We start from the raw sequence: 23,949 nt of genomic DNA on the forward strand, positions 1-23,949 counted from the left end.
GGAGGTAAGTTGAGAGGGTATCAGCGGGGATTCAGTGGGGGGCACATTTATAGTTACCCAGGTGTTAGACTTGGGGCAGAGTCTTCTGCCTGTCGGGTGGGCCAGTCAGGAGCGGGTGCCGGCGGGTGCGGAGCCGAACACAGCCCGCAATCGGCTGTGTGCCACCATTTTATGTGAACAGGCCAATTAAAGCTCGCCCAGCGTGATGTGTGCCCGGTAACACTTAGCACTACCTGTGTGGGCAGGGGGTGGAGGGAGAGTCGGGGCCTGGACTCTTTCGCGCGTGCATCGAGCTGCCTCAGGGAGATTAAGTTCAGTTTTAAAGACTGAAAAAAGGAAAGATAAAAATTATTCAGACACGTCCTCTCATGTGACAATGTCACATGAGCTGGGGCATGTTTATGCATTGTCTTGTACCAAGCACAGACAGATGCTACAAAAACATATAATAATGAAGCTGTTCCTATAAGCAAACATACTGATAGGTGCCTGCCCTAGTGAGAGTTCTACAGGACACAAAATATTGATACCTATACATCAATTAGGCACTTGAGCCTAATTATTGAGTATTACTGACATCATACCTACCTACAATTACCTCAAACAAGTGGACGCCTAAACTATCTTAAGGCCCCTGTTATCTCAGTAGAAAGTCATAAAATTTAATGAAATAACAGAAAAAGCTATAATGAGAGGGGGTGTGGTCCCACAAATAACTGACACATTACAGCGGCAGTCAGGACGTGATAGATGACCATCACCCTCAAGAAGCCAATCAGAAACTGATCATGCACTATCTATAACCAACCAGGGGCTGATCATCGGCTGCCCGAGCCAATCAGAATTCAGGAACATGACTGGTCATGAACATGGGTTGTGATTTGGTAAGAGTTATAAAGAACCAGCTTTCAGCTGCCAGCATGCAATGATTTTGAAACCAAAGGTAAGAGGCTGCTTTCCAGCTGGGAGCAGAAGACCACAGAACTGATTGAGAGAGAGAGCGAGAGCAAGAGTGTGAAGGCCATGTGTTACCTCGCACCCTAGGCTAAATCACCGTGTTGAGCCAGTAAAGTTGCAGCCTAGCTTTAAGTATTACTTTTGTTGCTTAATAAGTGTTTCCTGAGTTATGTCACTAGATTGTCTCCTATTGTCTGAATGGCTCAAGTCTCAAAGTACAAATTAATATTGAGTGAGTGCGGATTCATGGATTGGAGGTTAAACACCCCCAAAAAGACTCAGAATGGACCTTCCGTTGGGTCCTGTAGCGCATCTTCTGCGGTACGCCTGGTTTCTGACCATCTGGAAACTGGAAGATCTGGATCTTGGACCCTGGGGAGATGTAGTGCAGATCCATCAGAATGATAGCGGAGCTAAATGGGTTAAATTATACAGACAAGTTGCATTGACTAGGGTTGTATTCACTTGAGTAAAGAAGAATAAATGGTGATCCAACTGAGGTGTTTCAGATGAATAAAGAAGTTGACAAGGCAGATACATACCCAGTTGGGAGAGGCATAATCTTAAAATTAAAACTAGGCCATTTAGGGTGATTTTTATTCATTCATGGGATGTGGGCATTGCTGCCAAGCCAGCATTTATTACCAATCCCTGATTATCCTTGTTCAGAGGGCATTTAAGAGTCAACCCTGGGCTGGGGCCGCATGTAGGCCAACAGATTTCCTTCTCTAAAGGATGTTAGTGAACCAGATGGGTTTACAACAATCAGCAATAGCTTCATGGTCATCATCAGACTTTTATTGAAATCAAATTTCACCATCTACCATGGTGGGATTCAAACCCAGGTCCCCAGAGCATTACCCTGGGTCTCTAGAATACTAGTCAGTAACAATACCACTATGCCACCACCTCCCCATGAGGTAAGAAGTACTTCTTACACATATTGTAGTGGAAATTTCGAAACTCTATTCCGAAAGAAAATTGTAGGGTAGATCAATTGAAAATATTCAAATCGAGATTGATAAATTTTTGTTAGGCAAGGCGTTAAAAGTTATGGAACCAAGGTGGGTGGATGGAGTTAAGATCAGCCATAGTCTAACTGAGCAGTGAAACAAGCTCAAAGGGTTTGAATGGCCTACTCCTGTTCCTTTATTCCATATTTCTAGTAGTGTTGCTGTGCAGAAGAAGTATTTTAGAATGGCTATCACACAAGTAGCTCTGTTCCATGCCAACATGAGAGGAATAGATTGTTTCTCTGAAAGAGAGGTAACTGGGAGGTAACCTCTCTCATTGCATTGGCAATTATTTTTAAACTCCACCCCTCAGTGTTACCCCAGATCTGCAGTTGTGCCCTTGCTGCAAAAAAGGATTCACTGGTGTGGGATGGGCTCACAGGGTTTTAAAGAGATGAGCTTGTTACTACTTATCCTTCACCTGCATTCCACAATTGAGCTGGATAATCTTCTCTTACTTTTCAGTGCTGTTCTTTCTTTCCGGTAGAATATTCCGCACAGAATATTTAACTCCGTCAAACTGCTGTCCATAACAACGTATGGGAGCAACATTAACTCTTTGGCAGCCTTGACCAACAAGCCTTTATCCTCTGCAGTACAAATATATTTGCTCAGCCTTTTTGACCTGTTTTAATATTTATTCCCAAGGTTAAGGTGTAGCAACAGATTACAAAAGAAGTAACGGTTATGTCTGATTCATAGACTGTGGTATTTTACTTGGAAATAAATTTGTGAATTCAGCTGAAGAATCACAGACAAACTGTTGTACCCTCCTAGACTTCTACCAAGGCATCATGCTATTAATATTCCTACTACAAACTCATCATTTCTCAAAGTATAATTATCCCAGGCATGAGATTCAAAGTGCATTGTATCTAGACAATGCTGAAAATATACTGTGCATTCTAGCACTGTCAATTTGTTTGATTAACTGCTGAATGTGAGATTTTATAGTATGCCCATAAAGCTAATCTTTTCTGACAGGAACAACACAAACAGAAAATAAATATTCAAGTTTAGGAACTATTATTCCTGCATGAAAGCAGCGAATCCTCAACGTGGTACATAAGCAATAAGCCCCATTTTACACAAAGGAATAACTTCTACTGTTGAGACTTGTTGGTACAGAAGATCTTTAGTGAGTAATTACAATAAGTAAAATGGTGCCTCAGAGACAAAAGATGTGATAATTGTTGAATTGCAAACCTTTTGCGAGTTGACTCTAATGTCCAGAACTGTTATAGACACTGGCAAGAGAGCCAATTTTTCCCGACATTCTGGCCAGGGAACCCACAGAATCAGTTCCCAAAAAGAGTCATATTGGACTCAAAACAGTAACTCGGTTCCTCTCGCCACAGTTGCTGCCAGGCCTGCTGAGTTTTTCCAGCGCTCCTTGTTTTTAATTCAAATGAGGGGTCTTGAAAGGGCGGATGTCGAAAGGATGTTTCCTCTTGTGGGAATCTACTACTAGGGACCACTGTTTAAAAATAAGGGATCGCCCATTTAAGACAGAGAGGAAGAGAAATGTTGTTTCTTAGAGGGTCGTGAGTCTTTGGAAATCTTTTCATGAAAAGGTGGTGGAAGCAGAGTCTTTGAATATTTTTAAGGCAGAGGTAAATAGATTCTTGATAAGCAAGGGGGTGAAAGGTTATTGGGGATAGACGGGAATGTGGGGCTAATTTTATAATCAGATCAGCCATGACCTTATTGAATGGCGGAGCAGGCTCAAGGGGCCAAGTGGCCTACTCCTGCTCCTAATTCATATATTTGTATGTTCAGATCACAAGCATCAGCAGTATTTTGCTTTTATTAACCTATAGGATCACTTGGAATCACACCCCTTCCAAAATTATTTCCGCAAAACTCTATGCAGAGTAAAATTAGGGTGGGTGCGAAACCAGCAATGCACCTGAGCCCATCAGCTTCCCAACAGACAAGCTGGGGTCAAATTGTCCCAAGAGCTCCGAGGGACCAGGTTGGGGTGGAGATGGTGTTTTTTATCCTTTGTAAAATTAAAGAAAGACTCTTACACTAAACTAATAAAATGTGATTAGAAATCATAAAAAGAGCCGTGTTTCTTCCTAACAGAGGAAATTAGGCCACTTTGTGTTTCACAAGTGGAAATAAATGAGTTTATTTTTCATTAGGGGGCAGCATTGATGAATTTCTAACTCAAGACATGTCATTAAATAGTACAATACATAAAAGTGGTACACTGTACCATCAGCAGCACAGAGAAGTCACAGTAAACTAACATTATCTCCATAGTCTCCAGGTCAATATACATTTCTTTGATTACTGAACATTTGTAACAATGTATAATTATCACAACAAAGCAATGAGCAGTTTCTTTACACTGCAAGTAGTAATGAGACAGACTGTTTATAGTGTACTACTACAGTTCATGCCAAGGAATAATAAATATCGCAAATGAACTGAGTAGAGGGAGGGCGTAATTTTGCCCAAGGGTTTCTTGTGGTCTATTAAGCATGACGGAGAGAATAGACAACATTACGACCTCATCAACAAATTGGACAGCAAGCAAAAATGTTTTACACCTTGTGCATTAGGATTTGCATTATTGCAATGGCTGTAACTAACGAGCTGGAAAGATTTTTGTTCACAGAAATCTACAGTTAAGCAAATTAGGAGAATTTTTCACTTTAGTTCAACTCTTCCACTGGCACATTATATTCATAGAATCACACGCTGCAGAAGAGGCCCTTCAGCTCATCAAGTCTGCACTGACATGTGAGAAATACCTGACCTATCTACCTAATCCCATTTACCAGCACTTGGCCCATAGCCTTGAATGTTATGACGTGCCAAGTGCTCATCCAGGTACTTTTTAAAGGATGTGAGACAACCTGCCTCCACCACCATCCCAAGCGACGCATTCCAGACCGTCACCACCCTCTGGGTAAGAAAGTTTTTCCTCACATCCCCCCTAAACCTCCTGCCCCTCACCTTGAATTTATGTCCCCTCGTGACTGACCCTTCAACTAAGGGGAACAGCTGCTCCCTATCCACCCTGTCCATGTCCCTCATAATCTTGTACACCTCGATCAGGTCGCCCCTCAGTCTTCTCTGCTCCAATGAAAACAACCCAAATCTATCCAACCTCTCTTCATTACTTAAATGTTTCATCCTAGACAACATCCTGGTGAATCTCCTGTGCACCCCCTCCAGTGCAATCACATACTATCTATAATGTGGTGACCAGAACTGCACACAGTACTCCAGCTGTGGTCTCACCAAGGTTCTATACAACTCCAACATGACCTCCCTACTTTTGTAATCTATGCCTCGATTGATAAAGGCAAGTGTCCTGTATGCCTTTTTCACCACCCCACTAACATGCCCCACCTCCTTCAGAGATCTATGGACATACACGCCAAGGTCCCTCTGTTCCTCAGAACTTCCTAGTGTCATGCCATTCATTGAATACTTCCTTGTCAAATTACTCCTTCCAAAGTGTATCACCTCACACTTTTCAGGGTTAAATTCCATCTGCCACTTATCTGCCCATTTGACCATCCCGTCTATATCTTCCTGTAGCCCAAGACACTCATCCTCACTGTTAACCACCCGGCCAATCTTTGTGTCATCCGCAAACTTACTAATCCTACCCCTTACATAGTCATCTATGTTGTTTATATAAATGACAAATAACAGGGGACCAAGCAGAGATCTCTGTGGTACACAACTGGACACTGGCTTCCATTTTGAAGGAATGAATCTTCTGCTTCTGCCCTGCAGAAGGACTTACTAATGTCCTTTAGAGAAGGAAATCTGACGTCCTTACCTGGTCTGGCCTACTTGTAACTCCAGACCCACAGCAATGGGGTTGACTTCTAACTGCCCTCTGAAATGACTCAGCAGGCGTTCAGTTCAAGGGCAATTAAAGATGGGCACCAACTGCTGGCCTTGCCAGTGATGCCCACATCCCAAGAAAGAGTCAATTAAAAAAGTGTAGAAAAGTGTAAAAGTGTAGAAATAGTTAATTTGTTCAGCCACAAGAAAACAGCGATTGTAAATGGATTGTTTCACCAGGAGATGACACCAGTTGTCTATATAAAAACATGTGTGTCACAAGTGCGATTGGAAGATTCAATGAAAATAGTTTATTGAAATATATTTATCGTGCAGAGGCTGCCCAAATTAATACTGGGGTTTGCTGCTTTACAGCTTTCAGCACAAGTTAAGAGGCTACCTTGAGAAATTGCGCACATTCTGCAGCGTGCTGTGCTCCAATTATTAAAAGTAACGGTTAGAAAATCACAGGCTGGGTTGCTGAATTTCCAGTATGTGCCCCCAGCGTGTGCCAAGAGTATTGAAGCTGAAAATTCCAGCCAATTTAGCGATTTATGTGAATCTGGAGTTCCCCAGTGGCCTAGTGGAGAAACCCATCGATATCTTGAACAGAAAAGCTCTGGGTAACATCTGTTCCATTCCACTGGGCAGTGATGGGAGCACTAGATTTGGCCTCTTTGCTACAAGTTGAGAGGGGAAAATCACAAGATGTATATGACTAAGAAAGACATTTTAGCCAATTGCTCATTTTTTCATCACAGGGTGGAATCGTTCCAGATTTGCACGAAGTGTGGTAGAGGGTGGGAAGAAGAACGTTTTACCCGCCGGCCACAATGGTGGCTTCTCACACCGTATCATCCCAATCCTGCCACATTAATCATGCATTCTCGGTGATGGGTGTGCTCTCGATTTGTCCACCATGTCATCACCTCGCCGTTTCCTCATGCCAAGCGCCATATTTAAAGTGCAGCTGTGCGCACACCTCTCAGTGCTTCCAGCCCGGAGCTGCTGCAGAGAAGACACAGCCTCAAAAGGCAAGAAGACTGCAGCCCCTTGATTCAGTGATGTGAATGCCTGGTCCACTGTGATGTCCTTTACCCCCACTCTGGCTGCAGAGGAGCAGCAATCTCACTGTTCGGGCTTGGTAGGCGATGGCAATGGTGGTCAGTGCCAATGCTGCATGGGAGAGGTTGACCGTCTAATGAAGAAAAAGGATGAATGATCTCAACCATGCCGCTAGGGTAAGGCAACCATCTCATCACTCTAAACTCACACTCTCAAGCTCATCACACATTCACTGGCATCTCACTCACTGCCAACTCAAGGGACATCACCATTCACTCTCACACATACACCCTTACAACTCCATCTGGACTCATCTCCACTGGAGACTGCCTCCTCAGCCCTCACCACCTTGAGGCCACTTGCACAGACCAACTTATGCCTCCCCCAAACACTCGGAGATACCCCCCTTCTCCAGTACAGTCCTCATCCTGCAGCCTCTTCCCTTGCCTGAGGCCCCTTCTCCACTTTCACCAAGCAAGCCCTAGCAGTGCAGCCATTAAAAACCCACCCCCATCTTATGACTGGTCTGGTAGGCAGAGACCTGCCCGTGAGCCCCCTAAAAGTGATGTGGTGCTGTCTGTGAAGCCTGGTGCTGACGACTGGGAGTGCTGCCCGAAACAAGGTAGGCAAACAAACCTCAAAGTCCTGAGCAAACTGCAGCTCTCCAGGGGCACGTCACTTATGTACAGTTGTGAAACACGTTGGTGTGATGTGTTCGGATGATCCAGTGTGGGGAGATGATTCCGGCGAGCTGGGCTTATAATGATATGCAGATGTATTACAACGAAGTTCCTAATGTCCGACAGCGGGAAATGCGGCCTGCCATTGACGGGCAGAGCGGACAATCGCAAACTGACTTCACGTCACGAAACCAATTTCTGGCCTTTTCGCCATATTGCCTGCTCACGCTGCCATACGTGCCCACCGCCAACAGGCACAGAAAATTCCACCCACGGTATTCAATTATTTCTTACATGATTCAGTGCTTTTGCCTCCCCTACTTCACACAAAGTCCATCCTATATGTTGATCGTTTGTTGCATTATGAAAATCTGTGAGCAGTCCTAAGTCTGCTTTCCCTAATCCAAAACTGCACCCAATGCCCTGCAGTCAATGGTGCATTTGAAGATGTTTCAAAATTTGCCTTCCCGATACCATTCATTACTTTAGATAGGTCATCTATCAAGGCTGAAAATCCCAAATGTCTGCAGTTTTTCCCTCATAACTCAATCCTCTGATGCTAGGGACCAGCTCTGTGGTTCTTGCCTGCATCATCTCCAGGGCTTGAATGTATTAATGACCAGAATTTGATACAATGCTCAAGGTATGGGTCGGTGAACACAGGGGTGATAGGTGACATAACCTGGTATGAGTTAGAATACTGACAGTGGAGTTTCTGATGAGCTGAAGTTTATGGACGATGAAATTAGGGAGGCCTACCAGGAGAGCATTGGAGTGGTAAAGTCTAGAGGTAACAAAGGCATGGATGAGGGCATTATCATCAGATGAGCTGAGGCAGGGGTGAAGGCAAGTGATCTCAGGAAGGTAGAATTAAGTGACCTTGACAGTGGAGCGAATATGGGATTATCCCAGGATCAAAGAAGACGCCAGATTGTAAACAATGTTGTTCAGCTTCAGATAGTTGCCAGGGAGGGGGATGTGTTGGTGGCTAGGCTATGGTGTTTACATCCTGGACCAAAGATAATTGACTCAGTCTTCACAGCATTTTGTTTGGGGGAACTTCTGCTGCTCATCCAATATTGTATTTTCAGATAACATCACTGAGGGGCACCATGTAAATGAGAGCTAGGACTGGGCCAAGGATAGATCCTTGGGGAAACACCAGGTTTAAGGGTGTGTGAGTAGGAACAGAAGTCAGAGAAGCCGAATCTTTGGCCATGGCAGGAAGGTAGAAATGGAACCAGGAGTGGGCAGTTCCAACTAGCTGGGTGGCAGAAAAGAGATAGAGAGGAGGGTTGATTGATCAACAGTGTCAAAGTTCAAATGGAATGAGGGGGGATAGTTTACTATGATCAGAGTTGTTTCATGTTCAAAGACTGCAGTGCTTTCTCATTGTAGGTCTTTATTTAACTAATGTAAAATGGCAGCCTACAGAGAGATTGCCTAATGACAGAGGTCACATGACTATGACAAGCCAGATAGGACAAGCCAGATAGGACATGCAGTACTGTTGCATTTCAAAACCCAAACTTCTCCTTTTCTATAACAAACAAAATATCCAAACAAGAGTCGCATAAGGTATCATGTTTGACTTTGATAAGGGCCATTTCAATGCTGTGATGAGGCAGAAACCTTATTTGATGGGTTCAAAGCTTGGAGTTCTTGGAAAGATGGGCAAAAACTTCAGAGGGGCCAATCCATTTAGAACTTTGAAGAGCAAAGGAAGTTTGGAGATGGTTGTTTGCAAGAACAGGGAGGTCAAATGTGGGTTTTTTCAGGAGGGGTTGATGAAGGCAAATTTGAAGGAGGGGGAGGGCAATACTGAGGAGAGGGAGCTGCCAACAATATTAACTAAAATGGCAGCCAGGAAGGGGTGATGAGTAGTTTCTGCTAACTGTGCCTGTTTGCTATCCTTCAAGGAGGCTCTTAAAATTAAGCTTTGTTGTAGGCACAGGGGACGAATGCTATAATACAGATAGCCAGGCAGTGAAGAATAGAACTGAAGATTAATCTTTACACCGTTATAGCTTTTATTTGCAGAGACATGAAAAAAAACATACATTTGCAAGCCCAACAACCGTGGTTCCCTCATATATTAGAGTGCAAGTGAATCCCCAATCGAGTTAGGTGTCAGCTGTGGCTCAGTGTGTAGACCTCTTGCCTCTGAGTCATATGGTTCTGAGTTCATAGTCCCACTCCAGGATTGGTGAGTGCATATTGGCTGTTGTGCTTCCTACACCGCAACAGTAACTACACTTCAAAAACCACTTCATTGGCTGTCCAGAGCTTTGAGATGTCCAGTGGGTGTGAAAAGTGTGATATAAATTCAAGTTTCTCTTTTCTCTTTCTTTCAATGACAACTTCATCAAACCAATTAAACACTCAATTAGATAAACGACTAATAGACACCTTTTTAAAAATATCTGATTTACCAAGAAACTGACTAGGATACAGTGATGCAATTTATAAATAGTTCTGCTCAATTTTTTAAAGTCGTTTTCAGTTATTTGAAATCAGGTTACTCAGCTGGTGGACAAGGCACTATTACTAAAAATGTTTATTTTTGTCATAAACCCTTGTTCACCTGTATTAATAAAACTGGTTATTGCCCTTAAATACACCAAGATTTTTTTTCAGTGCTAAGTGGAAAGAAAGGAAACAAATAAGTTCTGAGCTACTGCCTGACTATACTGGTTCGTGGAAGATTTGACATTTGTGATTATGAAAATGGTTTGGAGTGGAAATCTGAACCATAATTTCACTTCAGAAACCGACACCATTTTGGGCGCAGCTTTCCCCCCCAAGATTGCTGTTTGCATTTCTAAGTGGAAACTCCACTTTTTCTGAGGAAACGGGGGTTGTTGGAAAACGCTCACCGCAGTATCATGATGAAGTGACAGGAAGTTTGACTGAAAACTCATATTTGTTTGTGACCTGGACAATTAAAGTAAACACTTGGAAAAGTTGAAAGAGAAGAATCTCCTCAAACATGTAGTTGTTTAAGGCCTTGACCCCAAAAATCTAGAGCTCCACTGGCACATTCCTGTCATAACTTTGAGTATAATCCATCGGAAAGGCAGCAAATAAGAGGGGGTTGGGGCAGGGGGACGGGGTGGGTATGAATTCTTATACTGGGAGCTTCCACTTTCCTGAAGCTCATGAGGTCTCAGTATAGGGTTGGCGGAGGTATGCATACCTATACTCTGGGGGGTAGAAGTGGAAAGGAACTCCAGGCCATGGGTCTTAGGTAGCTGAAGGCACAGCCACTGGTGGTGGATGCTCAGAAGGCCAAAGTTCGGGGAACAAAGAGTTTTGGAGTAGGAGTTGCAGCATGGAGGAAGTTACAGAGACAAGGGACAGAATTAATACAAGGAATGGCCAAGATAAAAGGAAGATGAAGAAAAATTGTCAGTTTCAAACTATAGCCTGTGTTAAGAAACCCAACATTTCTTACCTAAAATCGGGAGTTCGGAGTTTGGGAACTGCAGTTCCCAGTGAACCTAGGGACTTCTGCGCATGTGCCAGCCAGGAAAGGGCTGCACGTGTGTAATTGGTGTCTTTCATCTCTTCAGGCCGGGTACTGGCCCTGTGCACATGTGCAGAAGGAAAAGAAGAAGAGAAGTGAAATGGCACAAAACTGGAAGTCAGGCGACCTGAAGCAACATGCCATTCGAGGGGTTTCCCAGGGAACAGGACAAAGGGAGGGGGAAAGAGAGAAGGCCTGAAACCAAGAAGGAGGTCCCAAACCAGGTAGGTTCAAAGGCAAGGATCAGAGATAGATCCCATTGAGTCATGATAAACAACAGGAGCAGAGAAAAAGGCTCCAAGTTAATGAAAGAGCTGCGGGGAACAGACTTGAAGCAAGCAGCCCTGAGAGAAGCCCAGAAGATCCAAGAGGGCAGCTGAAGGTTGGTGACTCCATGCTGCAGACCATAAGGGAAAAAGTACCCTTTGATGCAGTGGTGTTCTACTTGGTATGGTCGAAGCTCTGGAAGTGTGCTTGGAAAGTGAAGCTTGAGTGTACGCAGAGATGGAAAGGAATCTTAGAAGGTGAGATTGAAACTCTGGGGATGAATCCTTGTTGAAACCATCCAAGTAGGAGCAATGTCCGGAGAGAATTCCAAGGTGAGATCTTTAAACGTTGTGATTGGAAACCCTCATGAGAAAGACAGAGTTTGATTGAGACCCGTTGGCTCACAGTGTCAAAAGCATCTGAGTGGGTCATTAAGGAATCCATAGAATCAGTTTTGGTTGCATCTGTCATTTACTTTGGTGTGTGGTGCGTCTGTCCACAGTTCGTAAGTTGGTTCACATGTACCTCATACCTACCCTGAATATTTGGGTATAACATAGTTACGGTAAATTGTTTTATCTTTCCGAATTTGTATGTGTCTGTAAAGATATAGTTGGGGTGAAGGAATCGTGAGTATTTGAATCATTTTGTGTTTGTATTGAGATGTTTCCAACCTTTCTGTCTGGTGCAATGTAGTTCGTTTTTCTTGGTTAATAAATGTTTTTATTCCCAAAGTTCATCAGCCGACTCCTGTGAATTTGTTCAGTAACTTACCTCCACGGTTTCTTAAGAAAAAAGTTACAATCTATCAAGCAAGGTTTCACTCTAGGATCTAACTTATCTGGTAGTAACATCAGCTGGAATCACAGCACCTGGCAGCGACTGTTATGCTATCAGGGAATAAAACAGACAGCGGCACTTTCTTCTCAAAAATTCCAGGACGTCTTGTATCTCTGCTCCTGACAAAAATCTGGTCTTCTTCAGGGATTTGCTGGAAAGAATAGGGTTATGACACTGGAATGCTTTTCAAAACACTATTGGATTTTGTTGCTTTCTTTTTGAAAGAATCCATAAGTCCCCTGTGACAATACATTCTTGTGTTTTGATGTTATGATGGGCAAACCATTTGTTTCTGCTCAGCTATCACCTTTACTAACTGTGGGACTTTCCCACAAAACTGCAGTCCTAAAGACAGAAAAATCACACCACACGTCGTAAGTGTACAAATTTTTTGGATTCATACAGGGAGATCATACTCTGCCAGCTCAATTATTCTAGTAATATATTGTACTATAAATATGCCAAAAGGCCCAAGTAATAAATTGCTAGTCGCTAACTCGTCTTGCTGCATTTCAAATGAAAAAAAACATTTTTCCTATGTACCAAAAGTCACTACACTTCAAAATTAATTCATTGGATGTGAAGTATTTCAGGATGTTCCGGAATATATGTGATTAAGTACCACATTAATGTGGGCTCTTCTTCACTTCAAACAGGTCAGAAATTTCCATTTGAGTTGCCATTATAAGCATGGTCTAGGGTAAATCTAATTTGGCATTTAACGGCCCATTTATTCCGTAGTTTCCCTTTTGCACTGATGCAAAAAAACTAGAGCACAGTTTGAGAGCGCAGCCATCAATCTTATTATGTGTTGAATTCTGGCAAGTGAGAAGAGAGCTACAGATGAGGTAGTTTTGAGCACTTCTCTTTCAGGCCAGCTGCACCACAACTGTAACCTAAAGTCTGGAAACAGTTACAAGATAATAGCTAAATGCTTTTGTTTCCACAAAAAGGCAACTATATACAAGTACATAAAATATAGGAGAAGGAGCAGATCATTTGACTCCTTAAGCCTGTTCCACCATTCACGGCTGATATGATTATGGCCTTAACTCTACTTTTTTGCCTGTCCTCATAACCTTTGACTCCTTTATCAATCAAAAATCTGTCTAACTCAGCCTTGAGTATAGTCAATGTCCTAGCCTCCTTTCCTCTCCGGGGTAGGGCATTCCAAAGAATTTTCTGAGAGAATAAATTCCTTCTCATCTCCATCTTATATACGAGACCCCATATTCTGCAACTGCGCCCATTGGTTCCAGATTCCTCCATGAGGAGAAACAAATAAGATCACCTCTCATTCTTCTAAACTCCAGTAAGTACAGGCCCAACCTGCTCAACATTTCCTCAATAAAACAACCCCATCATCCCACTAATCAGCCAAGTAAACTTTCTCAGAACTGCTTCCAATAAAAGTTTTCATGAGGCTATGCCCCTTTATTTTTGAAAATATGAACGTTCAACCGATTGGAAATTTTGCAATTTGAACCGAGACAGAGCAAACTGCTTAACAATGCAAGGTCACGTTCCAAGGTGAAGGTGAGAAATGAGCAAATCACCCTCAGGGGAGTGTGAAGAGAGAGATATTTTCCATAATCCAGAAACCCATTGAAACTCACAACTGTCTGAGGGAGAGACATTAGAAGTGCAAAGTACTGGATATTGAAACAATGGCTGCCATAGACAGACACACCCAAAACCACTCTAAAATACACAATGAGTGAAATATTCCAAGGCAAGGCTGCCCAGCCGATACAGCGAGACTTCAAGTGACACAAGGGGTGTCAAGAAAGTCTTCAGCAGAGGAAACAAGCTGAAGGCCACTCTCTTTTGTAATAGGAGTCTTGCCCAGTTTGAGAAGCCAACTCTACCAGGAATCTACGAGTGAACTGAGATCTTGTAAGAATTGCAACATCTTCTACATCTGACCACATCCAAGAAGCCAGCTAACCCAAATCAGCCACAATGTTTAAAATCTCCCCCTCAGGGACAATCAAAGGACACTTAATTGTGTGTTCTTTTATTCTTTTTTATTTTGGAATCTAACTCCCCTTATTTCGGATACCTGCGTGTATGTGTGCATGTCCCCGAATCACTGCATGAGGGCCGAATGCTTGACATCACATTTTCATTATTTTTCTTGGGTTTAGTGGTTAATAACTTTGTTCTTTCTTTGACTCAAGAAAACCTTGTTTAATTGGTTCCTTATTACTCACAGCTTAAATAGGTAAATACATTCTGATTTGTGTGACAAGCAGGATGGGAGGAGTATGCAAATTATCATGCACCACGACTCTGCAGGCCGTAGTATTAACTTAAATGCTTAATTTTTCCACCCAAATGACCAATTGTTTATCCATACCTCTAGTACCCAAAAGAAAAGAGACTGATCAGTCTTCTTTCAAAAACTCAGAATGATTAATTTATTTTAAAACAAAATGTCTTTTAACAAGCTGCAAGTACTGGTTAGCACACAGCAGTAATCAGGAAGTATAACTATCTATCTCTTCCCAAAGAATTCCCCCAGCACACACACACACACAGACAAACAAAAGACAGACACTTAGAGTCTCTCTGCAGAAGTGGGCTTTGGAGGATGGGCGTTATAAAATAAAGGATAAAGTCTGCAGGGTCTCGATGCTGTTGACCTGGAATTCTCTAGTGTGAAGGCAGGGCACTGGTCCTGGTGGATACCTGGACGTTCTCACCACTGGTCTCAGCTTTGAAAGTCCAAATGCAGACCATTTTTACTCAGATGAGGGTTCTCTGGCTGCAGTTTGATAGTCCACACACAATTTCAGGTAAGGTAGAGAGAGGGTGCCTTCCTTAGTCAGCTTGTTCTCCAACAAGACCGCCTCCAAAACTAGCGGGTTCACAACCTAAGTTTTCTTCCATCCCTCCCATGTGATTGCCAGCAAGTTAGCAACCTACCTTTAGTTTTTTTTACTCCATCAATTAAAATGATTTCACAAACAACCAGATCTTCAAGGATCATAAAGGTCAGGTGATTTCTTGGAAGAGGCCTGCTTGTTGACAATTCCAAGGTGAACTTATCACCTTCTTTTAAAAAAAGATCCAAAGTTAAACATTCAAATGTCCAGATCATGCCATGTGCTTCCATTTTGTCAAAGAAAAATTCAGCCTTGAGAGATATGGTTCTAAAATAAGGAAGTGGCATATCTTTGTGAAAAATAAGCTTAAACCTTCGTTATGACCAACTGAGGAGGTTGAATGGTGGGGAGCCAGTTCACCCCTTCTCACCTGGTCTTAACAAAGTGTATCTCTTCTTAAGTAAGGAGACCAAAACTGTACAAAGTACTCCAAGGCCTGAATTTTACCTTGGGCGGGTGTACGCGATCGATGGGCCGGGGAGTGGTCGGGAAACCAGCCCCCGGCTGCGATTTCCTGCTGGCTGGCCAGTTAGCAGTGACTGCTGCACACCAGCAGCCTGCCCCATCAACCCCACCTGAAGGCCAACCCAGGGCTGTGCAGGTCACTGAGGAGGGTGAAGGTACTGAGAGCTTCTCAGCACCCCCATCTTCCTCCATTACTGCCAGAGCCCTCGTCTGCTCCACATGTGCCAGTGACCACGGTTGACCATTGTAGAGATGCAGAAGCCGCAGTCTGAAGGAGGTCCCCAATGGGTGCCTGCCCACTTTAGAGTGTGCGTGAGCACAGGATGCTGTCTTGCCTAGAGCACTGATGGGTTCACCACGGTTACACTTTTCACATTGTATATATCACATTAGCTCACCTTTTCAATATAGTTACGTAGGCATGCAGATGAGCCGGTGTGTGTTTGTACAGAACTCCAAAAGAATGGTAACATTATGAACGGCATTCTTACCGGTAATAATGAAGGCAGCATGCTTACGTTCATTTCAAGGTGAAGTCATCTGGCATAAGGGTGTGATCATATTTGTGACATATTGAAGGGCTTCTTCCTTCTCTGGTCTATCTATAAGAATCCAGTGTTCAAAGTCTCAAGTACTGAGATGCTCCTTGCATCTTTCATTGTCCATCCAAACCTGACTTTAAGGGACGCTCAATGATCAGACTCTGTGAACAGATGCTGGGTAACAGGTACATCTCAAGCCTGTATGCTGGGTGCAAAGCACACAGCGCTGTCATGTTTTGGCCCAGGTGTAAGTATCGTAGCTCAACATGCCATGTATGCTCCAGGGAACATTCCTCATTCTCTGTCCCCACTACTTTGACAATACCTGCATTCTAGGCGGCAGAGCATGTGCTTTGTGAGGGAAGCAGAAGTTTATGGAAGCCAGGAATGTTGCATATGGGCCCACCTCAGAAACTGGATCTTTGGCCGGAATGCGTGCTGAGCAAAGTTTTCAAAGAGCTGTTGTTGAGCAGTTGTGGGCTCATCCTGTGCACTATGCCTTATCTGCAGGTTTGCTGGCACATTCAATCCTATCAGCATGTGGAGGGTGTAAAGTCTCAAGTCATGTCACTCTCAGTGTTGTGGGCATGGTTTCATTATGGACAAGGTGGCAGCTTTGGCACCTCATTTACAGACAATGGCATTCATGTGAGAGGGCCAGACTGTGAAGGACTTCTTACCACCTGTCTTTGTAGTATGGTGAGGTCCATGGTTATGATGGTGAGAGTTTCAACCATTTTAAGTTAACTGAGTCAAACTCGATAATGTTGATTCCTTGTGGAGGATGGGCATTCATCTGAGCGATTGTGGCGTCAATGTAAAAGATTCTTTACTTGGAAATTGCTGATGGCAACTGTGAGACTTCACATGAATCAATTTTGCACAAAGACATGTCTGTCGATGATCCCCTCCTGCACACAATCAGCCCTGGATACATGGCCAAGCTCCCCAGCTGCTCTGCTATTGGCAGCTGCCTCATCATCCTCCCTTTGGGAATTGTCAGAATGGACAGGGGCTTCTCCATCCTCCTCTAAGAGTCATAGAATCATTTACAGTACAGAAGGAGGCCATCTTCCTCATTCTCCTCCTTCTCAGAGGTTGGAGCTCTGCTCATGGTGTCATCGTCATCAACTTGTAGGCTCCTCTGCTGCACAATGTTGTGCAACATGTAACACACCACTACTATCCTTGATATCCCTGCCAGGTATATTGTAGATCTCTGCCACAGTGATCAACGCACCTGAAGCACATCTTTACAATGTCAATGAACAGCTCGATGATGCTCCTTGTGATGACATGGTTGCTGTTGTAGTTGCACTCAGCCTCAACTTGTGGCTTCCTAAAGGGGGTCATTAGCCAAGTTCATAAGGGGTAGCCCTTATCCCCTAGAAGCCAACCACAAATCTGCACTGGTGGCTAAAACAGCTAAGGGAGTTGGGAACTCCTTAATATGAAGGAGCTGTGGCAACTGCCAGGGAACCTTGCACACACATGAAGGCCTTGTTGTGGTCACAAAGTGCCTGTACACTGATTGAGTGAAAGGGCTTTCAGTTGACGAAGGTGTCTGAATTATGAGTTGGAGCCTTTGTAGCACATGGGTGCAATCAAAAACACCCTGTACCTGAAGTAGGCCTGCTAACTGGGCAAAGGCTGCAGCTCTCTGGCCTTCACAGCCACTGGCAGGGTATGGGGGTCGACAGATTGTGGCTCCAGTTGCTACTGGACTGTGCAACATATATCTGTCACCACCTCACAGCTTAGCCTCAGTCGCCTGTAGCACTGGTTCTCCTTTTGCTGAGGTAGGATGTCCTAGATTTGTACACCCTTTCCACAGGGTAGTATCTGCTTGGCCAACATCTCCTCCTCCTCCATCCTAGTGCATGTGGCACTGCCTCCTCCTCCTGACCTTCTGCCCTCCCTCTTGCCTCTGGCTGCTCAGGATGACTGGCTTCTATGGCCTCTAGATGATGCCATGCCCATCTTATATCTTCCTTCACAAGAAGTGCAATGCACCCTTCTCTAGCACAAATTTCTTCCTGGCACCTGGGTACATGAGTTTGGGAGTGGGGGGGGGGGGGGGGGGGGGAGAGAACAGAAAATAACTACCCTGCAAGTCCAGCAGACTCATCCTCTACAATCTTAGGTGAAAGCAAGTCATTTGAATTGAGTTTTTGCCAATTCTGGGGCAGTTAAGGCAAGTTTAAAGCTAAAGCAAGGGTATCTGCACCTCTCCAAAGGGATACCCTGCCTAGCCAAAGAAATACACAAAGTTCAGACCTGCTCTTACCAGGTCTACTCTGCGCACACCGTGTTTCAGATGCCTGTGAGACCAAAATCCAACTTGAATGGATGCAGCTGCTGATTGACATGGGCATGTACCACCTGCCTCTGTGAAACCCACATGTGCAAACCCCAACCCGGACCCATACCCGGCCCTGTGAAAATGGTAGGTGCTGTATTCTGGGGCGGGACTTCCAATTTCCAGGTGCATCTGCCATTGTCACTCTCTGCCACAGTGAAAATTCAGGCCTTTATGTCCCCCTCCCAACTTGCTTTCTTGCCTATCTTTGTAACCATCAGCAAAATTGGCTACAATACAGTCAGTGCCTTTATCGAAGTCATTAACGTAGATTGTAAATAGTTGAGTCCCCGACACTGAGCTATCTTGTTTACCTGTCGATAACATTAAAAATGTAGCTTGCTACCAGTGAGTAGAACCTTTCCTAATTAGAAAGCCATTAAAGGCTGACACCATACCCTCACTGTTAATGGTTTATACCTAACTGATGTCTCAAACTGAGACCTACAGAATCATAACAGCAATTTTGTTCCTGAATATGCAAATACAAGAATTAAAATGAACACATTTCAACTTATGAATTTTCTAGTAATCAAGATGGATGTCAGTGATGTGATAAAGCATTTTTCATCAGCTCTGCCCTCCAGTGAATAAATGTTACACCGTATTTCCATTTTTGTCATTGGTGAAACTTGAGGCCTCCTTTGTTGGGATAATATTGAATAAGAAATAAATCAGCGTTCAACTTACCCTAGCTCTGCAATTGGATTTGGAAAATGGCATCAGTGAGACCAAGGCTACACGACAACAACCATCCACATTTATATAGCACATTTAGCATGGTAAAATGTTCCAAGGCGTTTCACAGAAACATCAGCAGATAAAATCTGACACCAAGTCACATAAGAAGACATGGTAAAAGTGCTAGGTTTCAAGGAACGTCTTATAGGAGAAGAGATACGTTGAGTTGGAAAGGCTTAGGGAAGAAATTTGAGAGTTTTGGGCCCAGCTAACTGAAAGCACGGCTGCCAATGGTGGGTCAGTTAAAATCAGGGGTGTTCAAGAAGCCAGAATTGAAGCAGAAGAATGAACCAGCCGCACAGCAATCCAGATTGGGGTACAAAACAGACATCAGTTTGAGCATGCGGTTCTGAACACTATCAAGTGATCCTTGCAGGAAAGTTTGTCTAACTGGAGGTTGAGTCCAGACTGAGCTGTTATGCTCCAGTGCCGAATTATCTGCCAACATTCCATGTTTAGGCTCACAAGTATCAGTTGGGTAAGTGAAGTGATTGCCAATGCTGCAGAGTCCTGTGCCAACATGAGTCAGCATCTCCTGGGTGAAGGAGGTTGGCATGAATGCAAATGATTCAGGAATCAAGGTAAAAGGAAACAAGAAACAATTTCCAACAAAAATATATTTTTAAAATCTCTAAGCGCTGATGCATTTTCCATGTGGTGTGAAGAAAAATCTTGTTCCCTTAACTAGAAAAGAATGAGTTGTCTCACCAAAGAATGATTAAGTCCGTTTATTAGATTGTCATTTCTGATATATGTGAAATTCATTAATAAATTAAAATGCTAATGTTGCAAAACTATCTTAGAAGTACGACTTTCTGTTCTTTAACTGACCCTATTGCCATTGATGTTCACTCAGGAGTTCTTTTTCTGTAACATTCTCTCCAAAATGATTGATAAATCTTAGAAATAGTAGAGGGTCAATGAACTTTTCTCTTGCTATTATTCCTTCTTGTGTTTTCAGTCATAAACCTATCAAACATTTTGTCTATTTTCAACTCACATAATTGACACTGACTGTGACATGGAGCCTGTAGGCACCAATGAAAATGAACTACCTCCAATCGTAATTTTTACATGAAATACATTTAGTATCTCAAAAGGGAACAATGAAGAAACATAGTTGATAGCTGTGGGATTTTATGTCAAAATAGTTTGCTGTATTGCGACCTTTGTAATCAATTGCTGGAAGCTTTCAGTGAGCATTCTTAAACATTCTAACCATTGTTACAAAATTATTCTATTTACTGCAATAAATAGCTGTAATAGCATTTTTTGGTTCATTTTGAAGGCACTTCACTATACATTATCATTTCTTCATCATTGTGGATTCTTATTTCAAACTTTAGTTATGTATGGTAGTTGGCGTTATTTATCATCGGCTTAACGATTAAAAGATTTCGGGTGATCAGCATTTCATTACCTTTTCCTATGTACCTGTATCATTGGCCAGGAATTCCATCGCAGTTCCTGTGACTCCACCGCTGTAACTTCACCAGATATATGGCAGAAAGCCCAGCTCCATGTGCCATGGGGTTGTCACCTCACCTCTGGTGAGTTTACAGTGGCAGAGCTGAGGATGTCTTAGGTCATTGCTTTTATTAATTTAATTTGGGCTGGAGGGTTGGAATAATTAAAGCAGATAATAAAGACACTGCAGGAATTCACCAAGGCTCCTTCGAAAGCACCTTCCAAACCCATGACCACTACCATCTAGAAGGACAAGGGCAGCAGATAGATGGGGACACCACCACCTGAAAGTTCCCCTCCAAGTCACTAACCATCCTGTCTTGGAAATATATCGCCATTCCTTCACTGTCTCTGGGTCAAAATCCTGGAACTCCCTTCCTAACAGCACTGTGGATGTAACTACACCACATGGACTGCAGAGGTTCAAGGGGGCAAATCACCACCACCTTCTCAAGGGTAACTAGGGATGGGCAATAAATGCTGACCTAGGGAGATACCGAGTCACAGGAATCTGAGCTTTCTATGAAAACTGAAGAAACAAGGTTTACTCTTGTTGGACAGGTGGAGAGTGGAAAATAGAAAATTTGAAGAAATTTGCAAAATAATGGAGGACTAATATTGGTCGTCATGTAAAATAAGCAGAGTGACAAAGATTTCAAAATCAAGAGAACATAACCAAAAACTAAAACAAAAACAAAAATACCTGGAAAAACTCAGCAGGTGTGACAGCATCTGCGGAGAGCAATGTAGTTAATGTTTCGAGTCCAAATGAACCAAGGAAAAATAGAAAAGAGGTGAAATATAAGCTGGTTTAAGGGGGGGGGTGGGACAGGTACAGCTGGATAGAGGGCCAGTGATAGGTAGAGATTGCCAAAAGATGTAATTGACAAAAGGACCAAGAGGTGATATTAGCTAAGAAATATGACTGTGAAAGCGAGTTTTAGTAAACACCTTGTCAAACACCAGGAGAGAAATGGAAAGCAATGAAGGTGAACAGGGCAAAAGAGAGAGGCGGAAATCCTGTTGGAGAGACGAACAATACTTCTTCAAAGTAGGCATTCCTTGAAGAAAGGCAGTCAATTAACCACTAAGATAAAAGCAAAAAACTGCTTCAGAAATCCAAAACAAAAACAAAAACTATGAGTATGGAGGGAAATCAGATGGTAATATATTACACAGGGACATAGAAACATGGGACTCAGGAACAGGAGAAGGCCATTCAGCCTTTCGATCTTGCTCCTCCATTCAATAAGATTAAGGCTAATTTGGTTGTGATCTCAACTCCACCTTGTCCTCTGCCTCCAAGCCCCCAGCACCCTTCTCCCCCTTGTCTATCAAAAATCTGTCTAACTCTGTCTTGAATAAAATTCAATGACCTGGCCCCCATTGCTTTCTGGAACAAGAATCTCACATACTAATGACCCTCTGAGAGAAAAAAAAATCATCTCATCTCAGTCTTAAAAGGGAGATGTCTTATTCTTAAACTGAGACCCCGAGTTCTAGTCTCCCCACAAGTGGAAACTTCCTCCTGGTATCTACACTGTCAAGTCCCCTCATAATCTTACATGTTTCAATAAGATCACGTCTCATTCTTCTAAACTCCAATGGGCCTAGGCCCAACCTGTTCAACCTTTCTTCATAAAATAAGACCTTCATCCCAGGAATGAGTCGAGTAAACCTTCTCTGTACTGCTTCTAATGCAATTATATTCTTTTTCAAATAAGGTGGCCAAAGCTGTACACAGTATCCTAGATATGATCTCATCAATGCCCTGTACACCTGCAGTAAAACTTCCTTGCAACTTACACAAAGGATAACATAAGTTTAAAAAGAAAGCCATTGAAATGAATGGTGAAAATGAGATAATATTACAGAGAAAGAAAGAATTGAGTGAGCTATATATCAAGAAAACTGCAAGCTGTAATGCTGTGAAAAAAGGTCAAAAATTTCCCAAGAGATCTGGGGAGAGAAAATATCCCAGCAAGACCTTGTTTGGTGAAGGGTTGGGGGACACCTGATAAATGGCAGCAGTTAAGATGCAATATTAAAATGAGGGGCAGAATTTTACATTTCCCCATTGGCGGGCTTGCAAGCAGTCGAGGCCCAAAAAATTCCAAGGATGGCCTTCTCACTGGCTTCCCACCTACCTTGACCTCTCCACAATTATATGGTGGGCTGGGCAAGGCCTAGGTGGGATGAGTGGCTCCATCAACAATCTCTTTTGCTGCTGGGACTACACAGCTGCTGGCCAATCAGATGTTCCATCTCCAGTCAATTAATGCTTGATGCGTTCACCACCGATTCTTCGGCTGGCAGGAAGGGAAACCCTGCCATTTTATAACTCCTGGTCGAGATTGTTTATTGCCCTGCCATTGCAACATTCAGACAGACCAAGCTATTTCAAGTGCACCAATAATGAAAGTAATTAGAAGCAGGTGAAGTTCAACTAATTCATGGCAAAGTAGGGTGTATCCCTATAATATGGGTCATTTTAAGCTTTTTTACCCCCTTCTCAGGAGATGAACGGTATCTAACCGAGATGACATTTAACTTCAAAATCCATCTCCAATTTGCCAGTGTAAACTAATTATGTGAATGAGTGTTAATCTTACCAGTCTGGCAGCCATCTCCTGTGAATCCAGGAGGACAAGCACACGTCTGTGGGGCAATACAGCTTCCGCCATTCCTGCAGCCTTCCTCACAGAATGCTTGAAAGAAAAAATAGCCCTTTAATCACCTGTATGACTCAAACATGATCAGAACAACTGAATAACCAATGACAATCACAAAACGGTCGCTTGCGGTAAATATCCCAGTGGCTCTATCTAACTTGCATGGCCTGTGCAATTAAAACAATGTCCAGATTCTGAGTTCGCATTAAGATTGAAAACCTAAACAATCAGCACTTTATAAACAAGCAATGCTTCTTTTCCCAGATAACATCAGCGTTTCCACATTACTTTACATGCTGCACATTTGTCATTGGCCTGGATTTTGTGGGCAACGCAAAGGAACAATGCTTGTCATGTTAAGGAATTGACTCAGTCTATGAAAGGGTTAACAATTTAAGTTAAATAAAGTAAAATTCAAAGTTATGTGAGAAATACATGTTTTCTTCACAGACAGAGAGAGACAGACGAAAAGCCTTGAAAGCAGGAACCTGGCATTGACCTAGGCACCAGAACCTTCACTGTCGTTGGGTCATAATCCTGGAACTCCCTTCCTAACAGCACTGTGGATGTACCTACACCACATGGACTGCAGTGGTTCAAGAAGGCAGCTCACCAGCACCTTCTCAAGGGCATATAGTGGTGGGCAATAAATGC

The 23,949-nt window shown here is 43.1% G+C and overlaps 1 protein-coding gene across 6 annotated transcripts in view; it reads right to left on the bottom strand.

Annotated features, from left to right (window-relative positions):
• Positions 1–23,949, bottom strand: part of LOC121283444 (protein kinase C-binding protein NELL1-like) — an 839,758-nt gene that overhangs the window by 181,872 nt on the left and 633,937 nt on the right. For all 6 annotated transcript variants that reach the window (XM_041198022.1, XM_041198019.1, XM_041198018.1 and 3 more), the window contains one exon: positions 23,236–23,331. In XM_041198022.1, coding sequence (XP_041053956.1) covers positions 23,236–23,331 — 96 coding nt within the window. The remainder of the gene's footprint in view (positions 1–23,235; positions 23,332–23,949) is intronic.

This window comes from Carcharodon carcharias, chromosome 10 (genome assembly GCF_017639515.1).
Source record: "Carcharodon carcharias isolate sCarCar2 chromosome 10, sCarCar2.pri, whole genome shotgun sequence".
Lineage (NCBI taxonomy): Eukaryota > Metazoa > Chordata > Chondrichthyes > Lamniformes > Lamnidae > Carcharodon > Carcharodon carcharias.